The sequence below is a fragment of the Oncorhynchus kisutch genome, linkage group LG1, assembly GCF_002021735.2.
Source record: "Oncorhynchus kisutch isolate 150728-3 linkage group LG1, Okis_V2, whole genome shotgun sequence".
NCBI lineage: Eukaryota > Metazoa > Chordata > Actinopteri > Salmoniformes > Salmonidae > Oncorhynchus > Oncorhynchus kisutch.
In genome coordinates, this window is record NC_034174.2 from 61984752 (window position 1) to 62008524 (window position 23773).

Genomic DNA, 23773 nt, shown 5'->3' on the forward strand with positions numbered 1-23773 from the left:
GAAGGTATGGTAAGTGCCTTTGAGCGGGGTATAGGCGTAGGCGCCACGGGTTTGAGTGGGTCAATAACTTTAACGCTCAACATTAGTAGTATATCAATAATGGTCCACCACCCAAATGACATCCAGCCAATTTGACACAACTGTGGGACGCATTGGAGTCACAACTGGCCAGCATCGCTGTCGACGCCTTGTAGTCCATGCCCAGACGAATTGAGGCTGTTCTGAGGGCAAAAGAGGGTGCAACTCAATATTAGGAAGGTGTTCCTAATGGTTTGTACACTCCGTGTATAATTACGTGCATTCAGATCAGATCTTTATTTGTAGGACTATATATGGCAGAAAGCTATGGATAATTGTAATCCGTATGGTGATTATCCTCAGTGAGGAACTGTGTGGGAGGGATGCAGCCATCATTGTTAGTGATTTTACCCTTTTCGCCAGCTGTACACGTCACAGCATCCTCTCTGGTGCGTTTGGAAATGCACCATCGCTGCATCATTCCGCTTTCTCTATAATAATTATAGGGGGCCCCGAGACCATAAAAGGCTACGTTTCAATCATGGTCGACGATGTTCCACCGATTATAAATATTGCCATCGCTCTAAAAATTCAACCGAATGATGGACCGGTGTTTTTCAAGGTGGATGGGACCAGATTCGGCCAGAGCAGGACAATAAAATTGCTTACAGGATCGAAGTATAAGGTTGAGGTGGTTATGAAGCCGGCCAATGCTGATGCCACGTAAGTACAAAACACTCTATATCAAGAAAACTACTGGAAATGTGCATTAGTAATATTGAATTCGTTTACAATACACACATTAAATTCACCAGTCAGCCTTATTATAGCTTATTACATTGCGTCTGTGGATGCAGCATGATGCATGCGCTATATCCTGCCTTCCCTGAGTGATCAAATGTTGTTTTTCTGACATACAGGCCAATGTGTCTGCATGGTACTGTACCACCAAATGGGTTGACTGCAAAATCATGTCTGCATACAGGCTATTTTACAATGCATAGGCTACAGCCTGGATGCAATAGCATAGGCTACAGTAGCCATCTGGGGGCCTACGGATATTCTGCGTTAATAAATAATGTGTTGTCACAGTGTGTGAATGCATTTTTAATCAAACCAAGGAGGGTGATGACAGAAAGTGTCCTTTGCTTGTTGATTCACATCTCAACAATTCACTGCCGATAGGAAATAAAACTAGAATAACGTTAAAAATGGGTCTACCATTAGCCTACAATCAGGTAAGCTACAGGCCCATTGGGTGGGGTTGGGAATGATGCCCACTAACTAAAGGGTCTGTTTCATATATTCCCAGCACCATGAACATCGGAGGTATCACCATCCCTCTAGAGCAGCAGTCCAAAGATGAGGAGTCAGTGGTGTACCATGGACAGTACGACACAGAGGGAGTGCCTCACACCAAGAGTGGGGACAGGCAACCTGTCCAAGTCAGCATAGAGGTAATCCAGTAGAATACTCCATCCTAATTGTTTAACTAAGCTGTAACTAACTGACTTGTTGATAATTAACTGGTGTCTTCTGGCAATATAAATGTATATTTTCTCATATTTAGACCTAACTCAAAATAGTGATATTATCAGCACTAATAACTCATCAATTCTCTTATCAAAACTCTTTTCAGACATTTCAAAATGCATTTGTTGTAAGAAATGTGCTATAGACAGTAAATACAGTTTGATTGATTTAAAGTCATCTACAACATCATCTGATTGAGGCCCCTTCAATTTATGTCTTTCTTTTCTCTGTGTGTTTTTGTGTCAGTTTGGAAAGGCGGGCCAATTCGAGACAATATGGCAGGTAAAGTACTATAACTACTACAAGCGAGACCAATGCCAGTTTGGGAACAAATTCACCAACATCGAGTATGAATGCAAGCCCAATGAGACGCGCAGCCTGATGTGGATTAACAAAGAGGTGTTCAATTGAGGAGCACCAATCAACTCCTCCTTCAAACAAGCAGAGGAGATGAGTTGCACACAATAACTATTTTACCATCAACTTAAGAGGAAAAAGCCTTACTGTAGGCATGCGTTTCAAGTCACTGAGCACCATAATTGTCTGTTTTAGAGAGAGGGAGGCAGTTATCTACCAGGCTGATCTCGGGGGTTGTTCGTAATTGGTTGTAATCAATAAACATAGTCAGGTTATTATCAGCAATATCATTGGGAATCACAGCTATACAACATCCGCTGTGTTGACTCTCAGCTCTGGCCACACGAGCTGAAGCTGTGGCCCTCCTGGACCAGGATTGAAGACAGTTGTGGGTGGAAATGTATATAACCTGACTTATTACCTGTGAGGTGTGTGTGATGTGAGTTGTATGAATAAATTGACATTATATTTGTGTTATCCTATGTGTTAGTTCTAGTGTTGTTTAAGCCTTTGAACATCTGTTTACTTCTGAACAGCACAATTGTGATTAGCCTATAAAGGGGGAGACAGTTTTTTTGTTAAAACTTCTCTATTATTTTATGGAAATATTCATATTCTTTAGTCTATTAAGTACTCTTGTTATGTTGTGGGTCACTATCATTGTTTTGTCTCAGTTTTGTCTATAAATGCATGGCTGAATAATCCTATGCCTAAAGGTTTTGTTCTTCAGATGCAGACTGATATCAGATTGCCTAAACTGTTCAGTTCTGTTATAAATGTCATTGAAAAGTGTGAAAGTAAATAAACCCATACCAGTTACTAGCGTACTTGATTAACATAATTGTGCATTAATTGGAATAAGTAGTTTGTTGTTGCTGTTGTTTAAATTGATCCAAGTGTTTACGATCCATGACTCATTTCAGAAGCCTGCTTATAGACTACAGTTGTGCCATTGCTTCCTTGTCCTCATTAGCAGTGTAAGCTCCCTTATTCACATGCCCACTTGCACATTCTGTTCCATCCAATCAGTTAGAATAATTAGGCCTCATCTTTTAAATCTAGTACAGTATGGCTATTCATGCCTGTGAAAGAGAGAGCTGCAATAGTCAATCTTACAACCGAACATCTTTATGGGCAAGTCCGTTGGTGAGGCATTCATATTCATTGGTCGATTTTTCCACATATTTAAACATTACTGTATAGGTCTACGTTTAGAAACTGGATGAGGACATAGGCCTACGTCGAAAATCATTAAACTCATCGCTTAAAAATTGCATTGATGGATAGGCTACAATTTTATATGAATGTCACAATACATGGTTGGCATACATACATTAAAAGAAAAAGACAGAGTACCCGGATGTACTGTATAGTCGCACCTCCCCCTATTCGCCTTTCAACCTCGCTCGCTCTCTACACCAACACAACCTCCTCTGCGGTTCCACGGTAGCTACTGCAGTGAATCCGTCATCCGTAAAGAGAAAAGGCGAGAGCAAGTCAAGCTGGTCTATATTTATTACAACTAGAAATATTTCCCTGAAACATAGTCTTAATTGATTGTGCAACGTCGTCCTTTCAAATTGTTTCCCTTGCTCACCAGGTGAAGACACCCAACCGACAGAATGGTAAGGAAAACTATAGCTTGCTATTCTCGTGTTGAACCAAATGTGTACAAAATCTTACACCATACGCATGCATAGCTCTCAAGCCTATCCTACATCTCGCATGCACTACGTACTATTCTTCTGACCAAATGAGCTTGAAAGCGTTTTGTCGCGTTACATTTTTGCACGCACAATTTCATGTTTACAGATATGACAATGTGGCCAACGTTGTGTTTTGGTGATTTATCGCATTCTGGTGTGTTCTGAAAAGCTATATTGAGACTTCTCAAATGTGTGACAAGTAGCTAAACCAACCACCTAGCCAGTTAGCTAAGCTATAGGCACATGAATAATGGCGCGAGCTCGAGGGGGAAACGTGAAACATCGTATCGTTTCTTCCGAACCCGCGAGCAGGCAACACTAACAATATCGATAGGCTATCACGCCTTCCATTTGCGCATACATTAGATGCGCTTGTCACTTTGTATCGGCAATATTCCGCTTTATAACGCAGGTCCAACTGGGCTGGACGAGCACTAGTTACAACATAGACACAGCAAATGGGCACTTTTCCTGGTTGTCACTTAAGAGAGCTGCACGGTATGTCAAGGTGGTCCCCAATCAATACAGCTAGCTAACTCCTCATGGAAATGTGTTAAAGAACAGGACCGTTATAGTTAGTAAGTCACTTTATAAATGTTAAACTACGTTTCCAGGAAGAAGCAATTGCTTCCCAAAGATCCACCTTATCGTACATGTTCTATATATTACCTCTCGTTACAATATTTTATTTTTATTTTTACTAGTCCTGGTACAGGGATCTGAAGAAATGGCTTTAAAATTACATGCATGGCAGAAGACCAGATACAGTTTCAATACTACCTCAGTCATATCAATTTGCATTGAGTTCCAATAAAAAATATTGATAGTTCACTGACCTATTACCATTTCCTGTTACTCCCAATTTCCAACAGTCATAGGCCTACATTAATTTGCACTTGCATAGCCCATGTATGGGGGGTTTGTAGGCCACTTGATTATTAAGCATGCATACCGGCCTTTTTGAAGCACCTGTGTTTTTAGCTCAGACCAAGTGTGCATAGCGGTTTCAGGAAAACCACAAATGCATCAACCACAAATAAATGCATCAACCACAAATACCCTATAGGATCTGAATAATTGCTTCTAACAAATATAAAGCAACATGTAAAGTGTTGGTCCCGTGTTTCATGAGCTGAAATAAAATACCCCCCAAATTTACCAAAAAGCTTATTTCTCTCAAATGTTGTGCGCAAAATGTGTTTACATCCCTGTTAGTGAGCATTTCTACTTTGGGAAGATAATTCATCCACCTGCCAGGTGTGGCATATCATGAAGCTGATTAAACAGCATCATCTTTACACAGGTGCACCTTGTGTTGGGGACAATAAAAGGCCACTCTAAAATGTTCCGTTTTGTCACACAGCACGATGCGGCAGATGTCTTAAGTTTTGAGAGAGCGTGCAATTGGCATGCTGACTGCGGGAATGGCCACCATAGCTGTTGCCAGATAATTCCATGTTAATTTCTCTACTATAAGCCACCTCCAACGTCGTTTTCGAGAAATTGACAGTACGTCCAACTGACCTCACAACCATCTGTAACCACGCCAGCCTAGGACCTCCATGTCCAGATTCATCACCTGCGGGATCGTCTGAGACTGGCCACCGGACAGTTGATAAAACTGTGGGTTTGCACAACCGAAGAATCTCTGCACAAACTGTCAGAAACCGTCTCAGGGAAACTCATCTGCTTGCTCGTTGTCCTCACCAGGGTCTTGACCTGACTGCAGTTCGGTGTCGTAACCAACGTCAGTGGGCAAATGCTCAACTTCAAATGGCACTGGCACGCTGGAGAAGTGTACTCTTCACGGATGAATCCCGGTTTCAACTGTACCGGGCAAATGGCAGACAGCATGCATGGTGTTGTGTGGGTGAGCGGTTTGCTGATGTCAACGTTGTGAACAGAGTGCCCTATGTCAGCGGTGGGGGTATGGGCAGGCATAAGCTACGGACTACAAACACAATTGCATTTTATCGATTGCAATTTGAATGCACAGAGATAACGTGACGAGATCCTGAGGCCCATTGTCGTGCCATTCATCCGCCGCCATCACCTCATGTTTCATCATGATAATGCACGGCCCCATGTTGCAAGGATCTGTACACAATTCCTGGAAGCTGATAAATGTCCCAGTTTTTCCATGGCCTGCATACTCACCAGATATGTCACCCATTCAACATGTTTGGAATGCTCTGGATTGACACGTACGACAGTGTTCTAGTTCTCGCCAATATCCAGCAACTTGGCACCGCCATTAAAGAGGAGTGGGACGACATTCCACAGGCCACAATCAACAGCCTGATCAACTCTATGCGAAGTAGATGTGTCACGCTCCATGAGGCAAATGACGGCCAAACCAGATACTGACTGGTTTTCAGTATCTGGAAACCACACCCCTACTTTGATTTTTTTATGGTATCTGACCAACAGATGCATATCTGTATTCCCATTATGTGAAATCCATAGATTAGTAACTAATGCATTTATTTCAATTGACAGATTTTTGTTACTATGAACTGTCACTCAGTAAAATCGTTGAAATTGTTGCATGTTGCATTTTATATTTTTGTTCAGTGTACTGTATACTCATAGGCTGTCGCTGTAGGCAGCCAGGACTCGGGATGACGCTGATTTGGTTTTAATGGATTCTATTGGTAGATGGATTGTACACTCAAAGCTATCTCTTTGAAACCACATTCCTATTGTAAGCAGGATCTCAGTGAAAAATGTATGAAGTTCTTTGCGCTTGACAGATAATGCTGTCATGATGCTCACAAGCAAAATGTGTAGCCTACTACCAGCCTTGGCATATACTCTAACAGTTTTTCAATACAATGCGTATCAGGAGACTGGCTTGCCTTTTCTTAACCCTTAATACAGATGTTTTAGATAAAACAAAGGGGATGGTTTTTGAAGAAAATACTCCTCACTTTCCAAACCCAGTTGTAGTAATGTGAGTGCTAACTGGTAACGATGTTGAATAGGCCTAGACATTTTTTATTTAGAATGATTGTTGACATATGAGTTGCCCGAAGGGAAGGATGTTGAAAAGAAAGTAACAAGATCATTGTTCTTTTTATGTTTGTGGTACAAATTACACAATTGAGTTAGGCCTAAATCCCACCCATCTGCCCTCCCACCATTTTGCAATGTTATAACTACAAAACTAGCTTTACTTCTACAACTCTACAACTCCCACCACACAGACATGACCTTACACCAAGTAAATGGTGTAATCCTAAACCCCTCAATCCAGTTTAATTTAATGCTCTGTGTGACCTGAAGTCAGAGGCACAGTACTATTGCAGCATCAACACTACTGTGCTAGTGATTGAAAACACTTTGGCTTCTTGGAGTTGAGGTTAGACGATATAAAATTAAGAAAATGTGAAATTCCATGTTGCTATTCGCCAAACCAAAAGTAACGTACACCAGTCGTAGTGACGTGTCGTAGTGACGTGTCGTAGTGACTAGTCACGCGCACTGGACGTTCGAGCCTAATAAGAAAATCCTGGTCTTGAAACAAATTGAATTATGCTTTTCTTGATATTTCCTTTTATGACTTCAAATGATGGGATATGGAGCCTATATGCATGCCATATTTTTGTTTCTATTGTATCCCAAGCTTAGCTAGATGGAAAGACTCATGGCCACGTCTTTCTGGTTGTCAATGATCAGTCTTGTTATGTCGGGCTTTGTGGTCGGCAGCAAGTCGAAACAGGTATCCTACTTTTTGCTGTTTTTGTATTCATCACAGAGAAAATAAATTTCAGCTTGAAATCCAGATTCAGATTTGCCAAAGAGTCATCATCAGCACATTCTGGTTGATGTGTGGATTTACACAATGTAGCCTCGCTAGCCAGTATAACATTTGGCAGACACTTCTATCCAAAGCAACTTACTGTACATAGATTTTTAGTATATAGTGCATTTGGACATTATTCAGACTCCTTGGCTTTTTTCACATTTTGTTACATTAGAGCCTTGTTCTAAAATGTATTAAATTGTTTGTTTTTTCCTCATCAATCTACACACAATACCCCATAATGACAAAGCATAAACAGATTTGTAGAAATGTTTGCAAATGTATTAAGTAAACTGATATCACATTTACATAGGTATTCAGACCCCTTACTCAGTACTTTGTTGAAGCATCTTTGGCAGCGATTACAGCCTCGTCTTCTTTGGTATGATGCTACAAGCTTGGTACACCTGTATTTGGAGTTTCTCCCATTTCTTCTCTGCAGATGCTCTCAAGCTCTGTCAGGTTTGATGGGTAGCGTCGCTGCTCAGCTATTTTCAGGTCTCTCCAGAGATGTTCGATCGGGTTCACGTCCGGGATCTAGCCGGGTCACTCATTGACATTCAGAGACTTGTCCCGAAGCCACTTCTGCATTGTCTTGGCTGTGTGCTTAGGGTCGTTGTCCTATTGGAAGGTGAACCTTCGACCCAAGTCTGAGAACCTGCTCCAGAGCGCTATGGACTTCATCAAGGATCTCTCTCTGTACATTACACCATTTATCTTTCCCTTGGTCCTGACTAGTCTCCCAGTCCCTGCTGCTGAAAAACATCCCTACAGCATGATGCTGCCATCACCACAGGGATCGTGGCAGGTTTCCTCCAGACGTGACGCTTGGCATTCAGGCCAAATAGTTCAATCATCAGACCAGGGAATCATGTTTCTCATGGTCTGCAAGTTCTTTAGGTGCTTTTAGCAAACTCCAAGCGGGCTGTCATGTGCCTTTTACTGAGGAGTCTGGCCACTCTACCATAAATGCCTGATTGGTGGAGTGCTGCAGAGATGGTTGTCCTTCTTTTTAAACTATGCCACTTTGTTTACATACCCTACATTACTCATCTCATATGTATATACTGTACTCTATACCATCTTGCCTATGCCGTTCTGTACCATCAATCATTCATATATCTTTATGCACCCTTTAGACTTGTGTGTATAAGGTAGTAGTTTTGGAATTGTTAGGTTAGATTACTCGTTGGATATTACTGCATTGTTGGAAATAGAAGGACAAGCATTTCGCTACACACGCATTAACATCTGCTAACCATGTTTGTGACAAATAAGTTTGATTTGATTTCTGGAAGGTTCTCCAATCTCCACAGAGGAACTCTAGAGCTCTGTCAGATTGACCATCAGGTTCTTGGTCGCCTCCCTGACCAAGTCCCTTTTCTCCCGATTGCTCAGTTTGGCCGAGCAGCCAGCTCTGGGAAGAGTCTTGGTTGTTTCAAACTTCTTCCATTTAAGAATGATGGAGGCCAGAGTGTTTTTTTGGACCTTCAATGCTGCGGACATGTTTTGGTACCCTTCCCCAGATCAGTGCCTCAGCACAATCCTGTCTCTGAGCACTACGGACAAATCCTTCAACCTCATGGCTTGGTTTTCGCTCTGACATGCACTGTCAATTGTGGGACCTTATATACGTAGACAGGTGTGTGTGGACATGATTTGGATAGAAACAATCAATTGAATTGTCCATATGTGGACTCCAAGTTGTAGAAACATCTAAAGGATGATCAATGGAAAGAGGAGGCACCTGAGCTCAATTTCGAGTCTCATAGCAAAGGGTCCGAATACTTATGTAAATAAGGTACATTTGCAAATATGTCTAAACCAGTTTTTGCTTTGTCATTATGGGGTTTTGTGTGTAGATTGAATTTCAGAATATTTTCCACAAAATGTGGAAAAGGTCAAGGGTTCTGAATACCTCCCCAATGCACTGTATATGTGACCCGAGCAGGAACTGAACCCATGACCCTTGTGTTGCTAATGCTTCTTACCAACTGAGCCACAGCAGTGCGCTAAGATATTCAGGAGATGATGCGTTAAAATGTTTTAACTTGGATTTAAATGGATAGTTATTTCGAGGCATTTAGTATAGTCCATGCCCCCTTTTGGCTAGATGTTCAGTCAAGGCCCAAGTCTTTATCTAATGAGGAAGTCAAAGCCTTCCTCTCAGCCTTTTTCAATTCCTTTCTGTCCCACAGAGATGCGGTAAGGCAAAGGCAATAGATTGCCCTAATTTTCAGCTCTGGTGGAATCCAGTTCATTCTGTTGTTCTCATGCATAATGGAGAATGCCACTTCTTAGGGATAAACAGAATGCCTAGAGTGGGCTGGACCGAGAACGGGTTTCAAATCTACCTGCCGTTTTAGGGGCAGCAGGATATTGTACCAGTCTGTTCATTTTGTTTCTCTATTAACGTACCAAGCTCACATCAACATATTAGCACATCATCACTTTCATGTGTCAATGTTGAGATGGTAGTATACAATCGTGTCTTTACATGAGATTGTCACCACTCAACAACAATTTTTCCTCTTTTCTTTCTAGGGAAACGAAGCAAGTTATCCCTTGGAGATGTGTACACACTGTAAGTTTTTGAGATTATCGCTGGCAACAATATCAGCTGTGGTCTGCCCTGTATGTAATGTTCATAAATGACTGGAGTTTAATCTTCATTTCTGCATGTAAATACATAAAAATGAATGTAAATACATTGACCGTTAACAATTTTGATGTCAAAAAGTTTAGGCTATTGGATTGCATTGTCTCTGGGTTTAAAGAGTGACCGCCCAGTCAACTCAAAGGCCAGAATCTACCATAGGCGTTGCAGTTCACATAAGTCTGGGACACTGGTCTGGCTGGGGGAATCAATATGACAGCCAACATTGAGCAGACCAATATATACATCACCACACGCTATACTGCATTCTTCAGGCCTCAGCCCTTCACCGTGTGACCCAGTCTCAGACGCTGCTGGGAGGCGTGAACACTTTGCTGCCACGGCTAAAAATGCCCCCCCCTCCCCTCATAAAGGTCAGTTTCAGGGCTGGTGGGAGAGCCTTATTTATTTTTAGTCTGAGTAATATTCCATTTTTAATTGGTTTGTCGCTCTGCTGCGCCATCCCTCCACCCTCATCAATCCACCCCCACCCCCCAAGAGAAAAGGGGGCTAATTAGAGTTTCAGGACTGAACTTTCAGGGTCTTTTTCAGGAACTCCCTCCTGTGGAGGATTGTGGCGTGCAGAGCCGGAGCTCGGACGTCAATGTTGGCCGGTGTCGAGTGTGTTCTGGGGGGTGGGAAACCGGCGCAGGGGGGCCACCTCTGCACCTCCCTAACGAGCTGTTACGCTAGGTGATTTACGATGGCACTTTTTACTTTACTTGCCTTGAAACCCAAAACAGTCTCCCTCTCTGTTTCTCCCTGCCCAGTCTTTTACAGAATGTGTTTGACTGGAAAAGCAAATGCCAAATGCTCGGTTTTCAGTCATTTTGAGAGACCTGACTATAATGTAGAGTGCAAGTAGACAAACTTTCTGGAGTTGATTTAGGGGTCCCACTTCATAAAGACTTGCCACTTTAATGCTGGCCTCAGTTGGATATTTTCTCTAACAGCTTGGGCTTATGGACCAGCTGACACAACCGCCATCATCAAAACGCACTTGTGTTTACAGAGTCACGTCTGGGTTGCGCACCTGCAGGACAATCAAAAACAAGAGACTTCGACAGGTGTCTCGAACCTCAGCCAGCCGATGGACTTCCCCACAGTGGGGTATTTTGGGGAGTCTCTTCCTCCCTCCCTCCTGGGAGCAGGGCGTGGGCAGCTGTTCACCATGTCAAGAAGGCGCACAGCCTTAAATCAGCTGTGCGCTCCGAACTGGCAGGGTCTGAACACTGGTAGCTCACCCAGATCCCTAGTCAGGGCGTTCATTAGTGGACCCCTAGAATGCTGGTCAGTTCAGTCTTTGATCCCGAATGGTGAAGGTTGGATATGGGGAAGCTTCTACTTGGGGGGTTAGGTGACTCCCTGTGCAAGGCTGACGCTGTGGCTTAGCAGACAAAAGTCCACTGGCCCTGCATAGACTGTTTTTTTTTTGCTTCAAGAAAACAACACGGTGACTCCCTGCTTAACACCTTCAATTGAGATGCAGACTTCTGTTTTTCTGTAGTAGTACCCACTGTTCAACAACTGACCTGCTCAGGTCATTCAGCACCTCAATCAGACCTTTTGAAGTAAATTGTATTGTGTCAAAACGATTTGAGATGCATCGAGAGTAAAAAGACTCGTCAGTGTTTATTCACCTCCCCCTCCCCTCCCTGAGAGCTTTGGTCGTAATGAGCACCAGTCAAGCATGGTGGTGCAGCATGGGTACACACACACACACACACACACACAAATATGCATGCATATACACAGAGGCCACCCTGTTCTTTGGAGCAATTCATGATCTGTTCTTCATCAAACTGAGTGTCTGCATCTATATAGTAGACAGGTTGTATTTACTTGTTTTTTTGTACACATAATCACACAGGCACATTCCAATCACAAAAACATGATGTATATACAACTAGATAATAAACCATCTAAATTGAGGTTACAAATCAGCACATCAAGACAAACTAACTTCCCATATATTGTAGAGCAGTGGTTCTCAAACGTTTTATAGTCCCGTACCCGTGCTTCAAACATTCAACCTCCAGCTGCACACCCCCACTAGCACCAGGGTCCGTACACTCTCAAATGTGTTTTTGTCATCATTGTAAGCCTGCCACACACACACTACATTTATATGTACACTACATTTATACTACATTTATATGATACACACTACATTTATATGATACATTTATTAAACATAAAAATGAGTGTGAGTTTTTGTCACAACCCGTCTCGTGGGAAGTGACAAAGAGCTCTTATATGACCAGGGCACAAATAATAATAATACATTTGGCTATTTAGCCATCTTATGTATAAAACCTTATTTTTTTAATCAAAAATTGTGAATTAGAAGGGTGTGTTTGAAACGATGCACATAACTCTGCAATGTTGGGTTGTATTGGAGAGTCTGTCTTAAATCATTTTCCACACACAGTCTGTGGCCAATATTTAGTTTTCATGCTAGTGAGGGCTGAGAATCCACTCTCATAGAGGTACGTGGTTGCAAATGGCATCAGTGTCTTAACAGCTCGATTTGCCAATGCAGGATGCTCTGAGCGCAACCCTATCCAGAAATCTGGCAGTGGCTTCTGATTTAAATTACATTTTCACAGAACCGCTTGTTGCAATTTTGATGAGGCTCTCTTGTTCAGATATCGGTAAGTGGACTGGAGGCAGGGCATGAAAGGGATAACGAATCCAGTTGTTTGTGTCGTCCGTTTCGGGAAAGTACCTGCGTAATTGCGCACCCAACTCACTCATGTGCTTCGCTATATAACATTTGACATTGTCCGTAAGCTTGAGTTCATTTGCACACAAAAAATCATACAATGATGGAAAGACCTCATAGCCTCAATTTTGTCCCGCACATTGAATATAGTTGTGGAGAGTCCCTGTAATCCTAGATTCAGATCTTTCAAGTGAGAAAAAACATCCCTCAGGCCAGTCGTGTGAGAAACTCGTCATCATGCAAGCGGTCAGTGATGACTAAATGATGGTCAGTAAATACTAAGCTCGTCTCTCAATTTAAAAATAGTGTCAATACTTTGCCCTTGATAACCAGTGCACTTCTGTATGCTGTAAAAGCATTACTTGGTCGCTGCCCATATCATTGCATAGTGCAGAAAATACGAGAGTTCAGGGGCCTTGCTTTAACAAAGTTAACCATTTTCACTCTAGTGTACAAAACGTCTTTTCAAGCTTTCAGGCATTCCCTTGGCAGCAAGAGCCTCTCGGTAGATGCTGCAGTATACCCAAGTGGTTGGATGCTGCAGTATACCCAAGTGGTTGGATGCTGCAGTGTACCCAAGTGGTTGGATGCTGCAGTGTACCCAAGTGGTTGGATGCTGCAGTGTACCCAAGTGGTTGGATGCTGCAGTGTACCCAAGTGGTTGGATGCTGCAGTGTACCCAAGTGGTTGGATGCTGCAGTGTACCCAAGTGGTTGGATGCTGCAGTGTACCCAAGTGGTTGGATGCTGCAGTGTACCCAAGTGGTTGGATGCTGCAGTGTACCCAAGTGGTTGGATGCTGCAGTGTACCCAAGTGGTTGGATGCTGCAGTGTACCCAAGTGGTTGGATGCTGCAGTGTACCCAAGTGGTTGGATGCTGCAGTGTACCCAAGTGGCGTCGGGAGCAACTGCTTGCACGCACGTTACCACTCCACTAGGTCTCCCTTTCATGGCTTTTTGCACCATCAGTACAGATACCAACACATCTTGGTCACAAAAGTCCATTTGATGTCACAAAGCTGTCCAGTGCTTTAAAAATATCCTCATGTTGTTCTGGTTCCCAGTGGTTTGCAGAAGAGGATGTCTTCCTTAATTGACCCCCCATAAACGTAAGGGAGATCTACCAGGAGCTGTGCCACGCCTGTTGTCTCATCCAGCTGTAACGCATAGAATTCACTGGCTTGTATGCGAAGCAGTAATTGTTACAAAGCATCTTCTGCCATGTCACTGGTGTGTCGTGAAACAGTGTTGTTTGATGAAGGCATTGTCTAGTTTTTTTTTGCCTTTTCCCCCCAACATTGTCCCAGCCATATCTGCGGCAGCAGGAAGAATTAAGTCCTCCACAATAGTATGGGGCTTGCCTGTCCTAGCCACTCAGTTGCTCACCATATAAGACGCTTCTAGCTCCTTCTTAATGGTATCTTTTATACATGTCTTACTATTCGAAAGTCGTCTTAATTCTCGCTCAAAAAAACTCCCGTGGCTTATTTTTCAAACTGCCGTGTTTAGTTTCTAAATATCTACGCAAGAGTGAAGGTTTCATCGTGTTGTGAGATAGTACTTTTGCACATTTAACACACTGTGGCTGAGGAAAGGCACTACTCCCAATATAAGTGAACCCCAAATCAATGTAGTTCTCATAATTTTTGCCCCTCTCCGATGGTCCAGCGTCCCTGTCTGTTGTTGGGTGTTTTCCCGGGTAAGGGGACTGTAGCTCTTCGGCTGCATCAGATTCACAACTGTAAGTGTCCATGCTAACTGGGCTAGCAACAAATGTAGAATTACTGATGCTAACATTGGATGTGCTCGTGGAAGCAGAACAACTTGTCGTCGACAGGTGCAGGTGTAGTACTGCTGGTAGTAGCAGTACTATCAGTAGAGTTGGTATGTGTCTCTATGGACGCGGGCCTTACTTATTTAACCATCAATAAACATCCATTTTCGAGCAAACGGAATGAGCTGCAGCTATGTTTGGCTACATAATGACCGTTAGTGGAATTCCCTGAGAGAGTAACGATTAATGTGATTGGATGTAAATTATTTTACTAGGCTACCTGTATTTGACACTGTTGTTATTTCGCTGAACACTAGATGTTTCACTGCCAAAAATAAATTTTAACCGAGGCTACTCTGTGAAGAAAAAAAATCCCGCCCAAATGTTTAGCCCCGTTGGAAAATCTAAATGGACTGTTTGAAAATGTGAATCACATTTTTATTTGGCGTACCCCCAACGGCATTGCACGTACCTCCGTTTGGGAATAGCCATTGTAGAGAGAGAGCTGAGAGTATTTATTTGGCTGTTTGGGAGAGCTGCAGTGCTTTGATGCGCCCCAGTGGGAGCTGCTTTTTCAGTAAGATCAGCGGCGTGACTGGCCCACATGTAGGAGGGGTTGTGTTTCTGCGGCAGAGATGGCAGCCCATTGAGATGGCACTCATCGTAGCCCCTTCACGTAAATGGCAACATAGTCACCGCTACTGGCTCATTATCTGCCTCTTTTCAGACGCGTGTTTGGTTCATAGGTGTGCTGTTGACTAGCTCGTTGGCTAACTTGCATAGCCCGTTATATCTCTCTAAAGGGGGACATTATTTGTTTACAGGTCTCTAGAGCATGCCGGTTTCTAGAATGACTATTTAGACTCTTATGGGGCCAAATCTTGACACCTGCCTGAATGCTAGTAACACAACAAATGATTGATAAACCCATTTGTAGAGGTAACCCTGTTCCTAAAATACCATAACCTGGGCTTGATTCATGAGGACTCGAAGACGCACACTCAAGCGCACACTTGACTGCACTGGCTTCCGCATTCACTTCCTTGTTGTTGTGTAGGTGTGGTCATTGGTTGTGAGGGAGATGAGGCCCAGTGAACCGAATTATGAAACCTATGTGAATGTAGCACATTGTCTCCTTCTGCAGCTCAGTTTGTGTTGAAAGCCTCTCCAGCTGGCTGTCTGACTGCAGCCCTCAAAATACCCTCCCCCCTTCTGTATGTTAGCTAGCTGGGTTTCCTTGTTGCTAGGGGTTTCCCGAGGGGAGGGCAGCACCAGCCGTTTAGCTGTGTGTGGAGTGAGGGGTGTTTCTCTCTTCTCTCTGCTATAAATACTTTTTTCCCTCTTATCTATTTGAGCTACACTCGTGGATTGTATACACGGACAGAATGGTACCCGGCGCTGTCTGGTATATGCTGTTGTGCCCGTGTAATTGAATTAATGCAGTGCTGTTGGGGCCTGTACCTCTGCAGCTACATTTTTTGTGTATCCGCTAAAGAGGTTATGTCAGGGGAGGGGCTATTGAGGTATTTTAAATCTTTTCTCAGTTCGTCTAGCAACTTGAATACAAGAGTTAGTCCATCATTAACACTGATTTAATTTATAAGTAAAAATCAGTTTAACAAAAAATGGGCTGGCTATATCCAAATTATTTTCAATGGCATCCTTCATTGTCTCCATGTTGGACTACTACAGAAGGGATTTTGGGGGCTGGAAAAGAGGGCATAAGGATCACTTTCTGGCTTATATTGATTTGTCTTCAATTCATTTTCCATATGGTGAATACGGTTCTTGGGGTAGAGATATGAAATTACCAATGCTTAAGCACCTGTTGCCTGGTAGTCTCACATAGCCATCCAAAACGCCTAGAATGGGCCGCTTAATGAAGCGGCTACATTTTGATTGGATGTTAGATTTCAAGAACCCTCCCCCATATGCCTGTAGAAAGGCACTGCGTGTTTTATGTTTTCCAATTTGGTAGGACACATTTTGCAGAGACTTGTTCCGTATGCTAGTTTGCAACATTGCATAAAATGGAAGAAACCCTAGAGAAGAAACTGAATTATGTTTTGCTAGAAGTGTGCTCTATACACACAATCGAGCCGATGAAGCCATTACAACTTCTCTGCATGAACACTCTACAAAAAAAAAAAAAAGAAGAATTTCTAAGTTGGCATTTTTTGGAGCTCCGCCCAAGCAAGGCATTTGATTGGTTGGACAAGTGAGACGTCACTGTTTCCAACAATTGTTTTGCTACTTTCTACCATTTGACTTCACCAGGCCTTCCGTCTAGAGAAGCCTAGTACTCCACGAAGCTATTTGCCCAAAAACAAGTGCGGTATAAATTGGACAGGTTCTAGCGTTTGTAAAAGAAAAATGCTTATGTATCCATCTAGCTGGAAGCAAGCATGAATATTAACCAAGAACCAAGCAAAATTGACAATACTTTTAAAATAGATGTTCTACTTCTCTTTAGCCGGAGTTGAATTGAAGCATTTTGTTTGAATCTGTATCATTTTAGAATTAATGCTGACCTTGAAATCAGCGTTTGGAACTGAAGCACCCCCTGGCACTGAGGAATCGCCTATGTCTTTATTGAGCAATGCCCTGCCCACGTCGTAAGGTGCTGCTAATATTGTTGTCTCACCCTACAACAGGAATTCGGGGTGACTGGGAAATATCTAATGGCCGCAAACTAAGCTGTCTATGTCATAAAAGCCAGTTCATTCATAAAGGCCGGCCACTTAGCCATGCTATGCCCAAGGGAATGCTCACATATAGATGTAGAAGGGCATCAGTTTTCAGTGTAATGCTGTATTGGCAGCGCACACACAGCCACCATAGTATTACTGGAGTTCTCGTGACACCCCACTCACTTGTTGTGGTGGGTCTCGGTTATGGCAGCAGTTGGTTCCTACTTGTTAAGCCTGTCATCATGGTACAACGCTGCTGACTAAGACACAACTGGCATGTTGAGGTGCCCAGAGGAGCGGCTCAGCAAACCCAACCCGTATCGGATCAGAGAGAAACTTGGCATTGTCTGTAACTGTCAAATAAAACTGACCTAAAAGACTGTGTCTGTAGATATGATTTGTGCCACTAAGACTGATAGAAATATCTTGCTATTTACAATGAGACTCAGCAGGTGATTTAATACTATTGCGAGGCTGATCATGTTAACAAACTACTGGAACATTTATCATATACACTACTGTTCAAAAGTTTGGGGTCACTTAGACATGTCCTTGTCTAGGAAATATAGTCAGGACGTTGACAAGGTTATAAATAATGATTTTTTAAATTGAAATAATAATTGTCCTTCAAACTTTGCTTTCTTCAAAGAATCTTCCATTTGCAGCAATTATGGCCTTGCAGACCTTTGGCACTCTAGTTGTCAATTTGTTGAGGATATCTGAAGAGATTTCACCCCATGCTTCCTGAAGCACCTCCCACAAGTTGGATTGGCTTGATGGGCACTTCCTATGTACCATACGGTCAAGCTGCTCCCACAACAGCTCAATAGGGTTGAGATCCGGTGACTGGCCACTCCATTATAGACAGCATACCAGCAGACTGCTTCTTCCCTAAATAGGTTGTGCATAGTTTGGAGCTGTGCTTTGGGTCATTGTCCTGTTGTAGGAGGAAATTGGCTCCAATTAAGCGCCGTCCACAGTGTATAGCGTTGCAAAATGGAGTGATAGTCTTCCTACTTCAAGATCCCTTCTACCCTGTACAAATCTCCCACGTTACCATCACCAAAGCACCCCCAGACCATCACATTGCCTCCACCATGCTTGACAGATGGCGTCAAGCATCTTTTCATTTTTTAGGATCAGAATACCTCAAATTTAGATTTCTGTCCATAACACTTTTTTCCCAATATTCCTTTGTCCAGTGTCTGTTCTTTTGCCCATCTTAATCTTTTCTTTTTATTGGCCAGACTGAGATATGCCTTTTTCTTTGCAACTCTGCCTGGAAGTCCAGCATCCCGGAGTCGCCTCTTCACTGTTGACATTGAGACGGGTGTTTTGCGGGTACTATTTAATGAAGCTGCCAGTTGAGGACTTGTGAGGCGTGTGTTTCTCAGGCTAGACACTCTAATGTACTTGTCCTCTTGCTCAGTTGTGCACCGGGGCCTCCCACTCGTTCTATTCTGGTTAGAGCCTGTTTGCGCTGTTCTGTGAAGGGAGTAGTACACCGCGTTGTACGAGATCTTCAGTTTCTTGTCAATTTCTTACATGGAATAGCCTTCATTTCACAGAACAAGAATAGACTGACGTGACGAGTTTTTGAAGAAAGTGCTTTGTTCCTGGCCATTTTGAGCCTGTAATCGAACCCACAAATGCTGATACTTAACTAGTTTAAAGAAGGCCAGTTTTATTGCTTCTTTAATCAGTACAACAGTTTTCAGCTGTGCTAACATAATTGCAAAAGGGTTTTCTTAATGATCAATTAGCCTTTTTAAAATGATAAACTTGGATTAGCTAACACAACGTGCCATTGGAACATAGGAGTGAGGATTGCTGATAATGGGCCTCTGTGCGCCTATGTAGATATTTCATAAAAAATCATCAATTTCCAGCTACAATAGTCATTTACAACATTAACAATGTCTACACTGTTTTTCTGATAAATGTTATGTAATAGACAAAAAAATTGCTTTTCTTTCAAAAACAAGAACATTTCTAAGTGACCCCGAACTTTTGAACGGTAGTGTATATAGAATTAAACATAAAAAAATGATATGGTGTTTAAACACTACACAGAGAACAGGATCAAGCATTGTGCACAGAGCAGCACCGGGGGAAAGGTTAATTCTGTGAAGTCCCGCCCTCATTACAGCTCACACTTAAGTCCACCTCATGCTGTTGTGTCCACGTTACGATTAATGGATATCAGTCCAGTGATTAGTGTGTTAACGAGGTGTCACATGACACAATGAAAGAGCTTAGAGTGGGGATCCGAGAGGTATGCTGCTACTGTAGCTCAAGGTTGGCCACCAGTATCAAACTACACTAGGTGGGCGGTAGCTTGGGACGGCTATGCTATGGCCAGCGCTCGAAAGAAATCGGGTAAGAATCAATCGGGGACAGGTGAATCGATTCTAAAGGCAGCAAAGGACCATAACAGCAGATGTAAGTGGCCGAGCCAGCCCGTTGATTTCTTTTCCCCATGTGCTGAAAGTGTTCTTCCCGAAACCCAGTGGTGGTGGTAGATCCACAGCAGACTCCATTTTCTAGTGTAAGTTTTGTTCCCTTATATGTGAATAGGACTGTTTTAATTCTGCCCTTCTTGCTCTCTCCTTTTCTATTTCAGTTGATGCTGATGAGATTAAGAGGCTAGGAAAGAGATTTAAGAAACTCGACCTAGATAACTCTGGCTCCTTGAGCGTGGAAGAGTTTATGTCCTTACCGGAACTCCAACAGAATCCCCTTGTACAGCGAGTTATCGATATATTTGACACAGATGGCAATGGGGAAGTCGACTTCAAAGGTAAGACTGATATGGGGTTATTCACCTTTTTAAATTATAACTTCAAAAGAGCTTTTGTTGTTTGGTGTCTTTGTGTAGGCTATCCTTGTGGATAACGATAGGTGCTGTTTCACCTTGAAATTAAATCATCAACCAAATGCTTAAATGTATCATGTTTTTTTCTAGTAAGTGTTAGCCTGCAATATGATTTTATGCTGACCTACTTAAATCAGAAGTTGTGAAAGAGTTTGTCGTGCATTTTCCTCAAACACCCTCTAGCTCTTATACAACTGAGTGAATGGAATAATGACCCGCTGTGTATTCGTGTCCTTGTTATGGTCCTTTTAATTGTTGGTTGACTCAAAATGGCTTCACATTGTTTTGACAGAATTCATTGAGGGTGTCTCCCAGTTCAGTGTCAAAGGTGATAAAGAGATGAAATTGCGCTGTAAGTATAATGCCAACAAATCTCAACTGCTTTCATTGTGAAGTTTCCTCAATTTAAAAAAATGATTACCCACCTTTGATACACCAATGCAGAACTCATAAAGCAAATGTTTGTGATTTGATTGCCTGTATGAACAGGTATCCACCTTTCTCAGAAGTTCTTCCTTCAAAAACCTTCGAAATGTGCATATTTTGAAAACCTATTCAAATAGGTCTGACCCAATCTTCCATCTTTCCCTTGTCGTATAGTTGCCTTCAGGATCTATGACATGGACAAGGACGGCTACATATCCAATGGCGAACTCTTCCAGGTCCTCAAGATGATGGTGGGAAACAACTTAAAGGACACCCAGCTCCAGCAGATTGTTGACAAAACCATCATCAACGCAGACAAAGACGGCGATGGGAGAATATCTTTCGAGGAGTTCTGTGCGGTGAGTCGAAGAAACAAAGTTTTACTCTGTGGTAGGGTTGCGAATTTCCTGAAACTTTCCATAAAAATGTTCACAAGTTTTTGAGAAATCCCATTTGGAGGATTTCAGGAACCAGTAGGGATTAATCAGGGAGGGAATCCTCCAAGTATTTCTGCAACATCAACAAAAAAACTCCAGAACTTTCTGAAATGTTGCAATCATATTCCCATGATCGCAGTATATCACTTCTGTTCAAATTGAAAGGTGTCTGTGGCGTCTGACAGTTTCTTGCCCCTCTGTCTTCCATTAGGTGGTGGGAGGATTAGACATACACAAAAAGATGGTTGTGGACGTGTGACTGACCTCACGGGCCCCCTCAAAACACCTTTTCGCTTTCTTCTCCATTTCTGAGGATCTGCTCGAGGTGTCATTCAGCAACGCTCTCTGTGTATTTTTCAATGGAAGTATTTTCCTCTGTGAAGCCACCTTTTTTTCCCCAACCCGAGCCTTCTGAAGCCAACCATTTGTAAGTGTTATTGAACATGAATTCTCTCAATAACCCGGTGTAGCACTTTAAAAGCCTGAAGGACAGATTTTTATCGTTGAGTGAGTGTTTCAGTTTGGTGGAGGAAGGTTAGTGTGTTTCTTTTTCTTTAATTTTGAGGCAGTTGGGATTTTGTCATATTTATTTTGGTCTTGGCTTTTTGGGGGGGATGCGTGTAGTTAACTGTGATGTACTTGATTTCAACACAACACAAAAATAGAGCATGAAGTGCCAATCAGAACATATTATAAACCTTTTGAATATAATGGTATATATATCGTCTATCGAAATTCGGTAGAATTGCTTATTTCAATGTGCCCAATGCACGATTCAAACAATCCGATTTACATTTTCAAGGCTAATGCTTTTCCTTCTACTTTCACTCAATATTTTGAACAGCTAGGTTTAAGACAGCTTTTTTAATAAAGGGGGGGGGGGTTGTGCACTATACATGTTTATATTGTCAGGGACATCGATCATCTTGCTTTTGAAGATGCAGTGGGTTAGAGGAAATAATATTTACATTTATGCACATACAAGCTTACGGTCTACTTCAAGGACAAGTCTTTTTTGAGTCACTGGTTGGTTCTGCGAATAATAATCACCATAGTCTCTTATTCCAACAAAAAGCACGTCTTCATTCTGGATGGTATGACCTCACAGGCCGTTAGAATAATGTGTTTTGTATTTATTGCTTCAACGTCGGCCATGTCAAGTTGCAGATGTGGATTGGTTACAGACTATCATATAGAAGTAGAGATGAGTGCTTTTGGTTTAAATGTTTGTGATATGGTAAATGTTTCATTTAACTACAGGCAGAGCTGAGGTAACTTACAGTAAGTAGGCTATAGTTGGGACATTGAGGGATGTTAAGTTGGTTAGGCTTATGAGAGGCGTTGATTTCAACGTACACATTTTGCCTTCTCGACAATGTCATTTGCTTATTTCATGAACATCTTTAATTCGGTTTCTCAAACATTGTATGGACTCTTGCTGTGAGTTTTCGTAATAGTGCAAGGTCACAGGTGTGCTGTCCCTCTTCCTCCCTACCTCTGACCATTCTTTTTTTTTTTTTTCATGAGTTTTGTTGAAGATGCAACCAACAAAGGCATTTTATTACAAAGCTACCAATGTTTTTTTTTACACAGAGATAAGGGACACGACAGAACAGGTTTTTATTTGTATCTATAAATTTTATGAAATTAAACGTATTTCAGTTTGAGGCTCTGCTTTTTTTGCTCAACTGAATGCACCAACGGGCGGGTGATCAAGTGCGTGATCCTGTGCCGCACGCGCCCGCCAACCTCGTGCCGCTGTTTTCATCGACGGCGTGCCGCACGACGATGGTTCTTATCAGATCCTAATAGGCCCCGAAGTCTTGTGATGTGCTCGCATGACACGGAGGGCTATCTCTCTTGTTTTCCTTTTGCATGTAGATCCATTTTTTTGGAAAGCTCTGTTTACATATGAATCTTAATGTTAATATATTATAACATGAATGAAAATGACATATATGGATGTTGCCAAAAAAAAAGATTGGTAAATGTTGAATTAATATGGAAATGACTAAAAGTAACTCCACTACATGTACCTGTTATTCTAAACAACTATAATCTTTTGGATATTTCTGTCACTTCTATTCCAGCAAAGCTTCACTTATACCCCAGAGTAGACTACCAGCTCCGTTTCAGGTGGAAACCATTCAAGATGGGTTTTTTTGTGTGTGTTTTTTTTTACAGATATTTGTTATACACACGGTAGTATTAGTGCTCCCTCCTTAGTATTTTTTATTTTTAGGTTTGTGCTAAATATGTCCACTATTGGATGAAAGGGATCTCTGTGTGTGTGTGTTTTATTATGGGGTGGTATAGGGTGGAGGCAAAAACAGTTTCAGTCTTAGGTTTTACTTTTCTTCTTATCCATCTCTGCATGCTGCATCTGCTGTGGGAACCATTGAAACTTCATATATGAAAAAGAGAAATAAAAGATTTGAAAGTTGTTAGAGGCTGTGAATTGTGTGACAATACATGTACTATGTGCATTATGACCGTTGCAAGATGGGGCTTCGGTTAGAACGTATGCAGTTGTGATAGCACGCTGCAGAATAAGTGTGAATGCGCTTTAATAGAATGCCAGACGATTTGTTAAAAGACCAGCAGCAAAGGGATATTTGTCCTATGAAAGTAGGAGGTGAAATGTGTTTTATTGATGATTAGTATCCCCAAATGTACAGCACTGTTTTTCATAATAGGACAACCTAATTCTATTTTACTAAAAAATGCACTCAACCAAGCAGGAGCAGAATCCACAGATGGTCATATGGGTGT

General features: G+C 42.2%; 2 protein-coding genes across 3 annotated transcripts; both read left to right on the plus strand.

Annotated features, from left to right (window-relative positions):
• On the plus strand, nucleotides 1-2735 carry LOC109895443 (CB1 cannabinoid receptor-interacting protein 1). Its single transcript, XM_020489161.2, has 3 exons — nucleotides 1-741; nucleotides 1331-1475; nucleotides 1798-2735. Exons 1-3 carry the CDS (start codon nucleotides 365-367, stop codon nucleotides 1960-1962), a joined length of 687 nt encoding a protein of 228 aa, XP_020344750.2. The 5' UTR covers nucleotides 1-364; the 3' UTR covers nucleotides 1963-2735.
• A 526-nt stretch (nucleotides 2736-3261) lies between these two features.
• On the plus strand, nucleotides 3262-23445 carry LOC109889776 (calcineurin subunit B type 1). Of its 2 annotated transcripts, XM_020481485.2 has the most exons (6): nucleotides 3262-3533; nucleotides 9964-10003; nucleotides 19887-20063; nucleotides 20431-20490; nucleotides 20739-20923; nucleotides 21213-23445. In XM_020481485.2, the coding sequence occupies exons 1-6, from the start codon at nucleotides 3531-3533 to the stop codon at nucleotides 21258-21260; spliced, it is 513 nt and encodes a 170-aa protein (XP_020337074.1). In that variant the 5' UTR covers nucleotides 3262-3530; the 3' UTR covers nucleotides 21261-23445. The 2 variants fall into 2 exon arrangements, with proteins under 2 accessions (XP_020337074.1, XP_031684860.1); XM_031829000.1 differs by lacking the exons at nucleotides 3262-3533; nucleotides 9964-10003 and adding an exon at nucleotides 19431-19705.
• Nucleotides 23446-23773: the final 328 nt, after the last annotated feature.